This window comes from Phytophthora parasitica, assembly GCF_000247585.1.
Source record: "Phytophthora parasitica INRA-310 unplaced genomic scaffold supercont2.2, whole genome shotgun sequence".
Lineage (NCBI taxonomy): Eukaryota > Oomycota > Peronosporomycetes > Peronosporales > Peronosporaceae > Phytophthora > Phytophthora nicotianae.
The window spans coordinates 1,355,233-1,356,545 of record NW_008648988.1 but is presented as its reverse complement, the minus strand read 5'-3'; the positions used below and the strand labels follow the sequence as shown (position 1 = coordinate 1,356,545).

General features: G+C 52.2%; 1 protein-coding gene across 1 annotated transcript in view; it reads right to left on the bottom strand.

Annotated features, from left to right (window-relative positions):
• Positions 1-359, bottom strand: part of PPTG_02475 (hypothetical protein) — a gene marked incomplete at both ends in the record, with an annotated part of 3,934 nt that extends 3,575 nt beyond the window's left edge. Inside the window, one exon of the mRNA XM_008893562.1 lies at positions 35-359. Coding sequence (XP_008891810.1) covers positions 35-359 — 325 coding nt within the window. The remainder of the gene's footprint in view (positions 1-34) is intronic.
• Positions 360-1,313: the final 954 nt, after the last annotated feature.

Below are 1,313 nucleotides of genomic sequence, written 5' to 3'. Positions count from 1 at the left end.
TCGATGAGCTCAGCAAGGCGGTAGATGAGCTTACCACGGTCCTCCGCAGACATGGTACGCCACGGACCATCGAACGCCGCACGGGCAGCAGTCACAGCAGCGTCAATGTCGGCGGTGCCGCCTTCAGCGACATCAGCGATCTTCTCTTCTGTAGCGGGGTTGAACGTCTCGAACGTCTTGCCCTTGATGGACGGCACGAACTCACCGTTGATCAGCAGGTTGGTCTGCTTGACCGATACAGGCGTCGAGAAGTGACGTGACAGCACAAGTGGCGACGCCTTAGCGGCGGTCGCAGCAGACTTGACGGCGAAGGCGCTGGCCTGGACGCGTGGAATTTGACGCAGAATCTGGCGCTGCATGGCTCGGAGGTCGAAAGCTTTGGAGTGGCTTGCACGGAAGGAGGCAAATTACAGAATGAGCAGTTGAAAGTCAAGGCCGCGCTCAAGGTAACACGCGTTGAAGAGCGGAGCCTGTTTCCCTCAGCGAGGGCGTCGTGAATCACGCCAATGTTGTTGGTACCATTTGGCCACAGGTTCCAGACGGCACTGTTTCGGCTCTAATCAGACAAAACGCAAATACCTTCAACGTCGACTGGGAAAATAAAAGGGTCGGGGAGGGGGTCACTGACCAACAAACTGCATTGCGCGATGCAATCGTGCCATTGTAAACTCCAAATCGCAGTGTTGACAATTTTCATCGTTCATCTAAGCTAAGGAAAAAAAAATTCTTTGCCGGTGATCCTCGGTGGGTTATCATCTTCTTAGTGTTGTCTGCTACGGCCCGTAGCCTACGAAGAGGGCCGTGCATGTAGAACTGCAACGTCTCCTCACTCCAACGAAATCGCATCAGATCGCGACTTGCGCGTCGACGGATGCACTGCGAACGAAAACTTACCAGCTGTGATTGTAACGATGTTGAAGATTACTCCATCACTTTGATCACTGCAACTCGGATCGGTGGAATTTGTTACCGGTACATGTATTGAGTCTAAAACTGTATTTACTCCAGGGGCAATGCGTTCGCTATTGAATTGGAAACAATGCATAACTTCCTAAGTCCCAATTTGACTCATTCATTTGGCCAAACCAAAATATACTTCAAAATTGATGTTTCGTACGACTTGTGCTGCTACAGTTCCTTAATCAGGGCATCGAGTCCTCCGGACGCTTGATGATCACCGTCTTGTGCTCCAAGTAGTTGCGCAGACCCAGCTCACCGTTCTCGCGGCCGATACCCGAGTCCTTGAAGCCACCGAACGGAGTGTTCGAGTCAAACACGTCGTAGCAGTTCACGTACACCGTACCCGTGCGGAT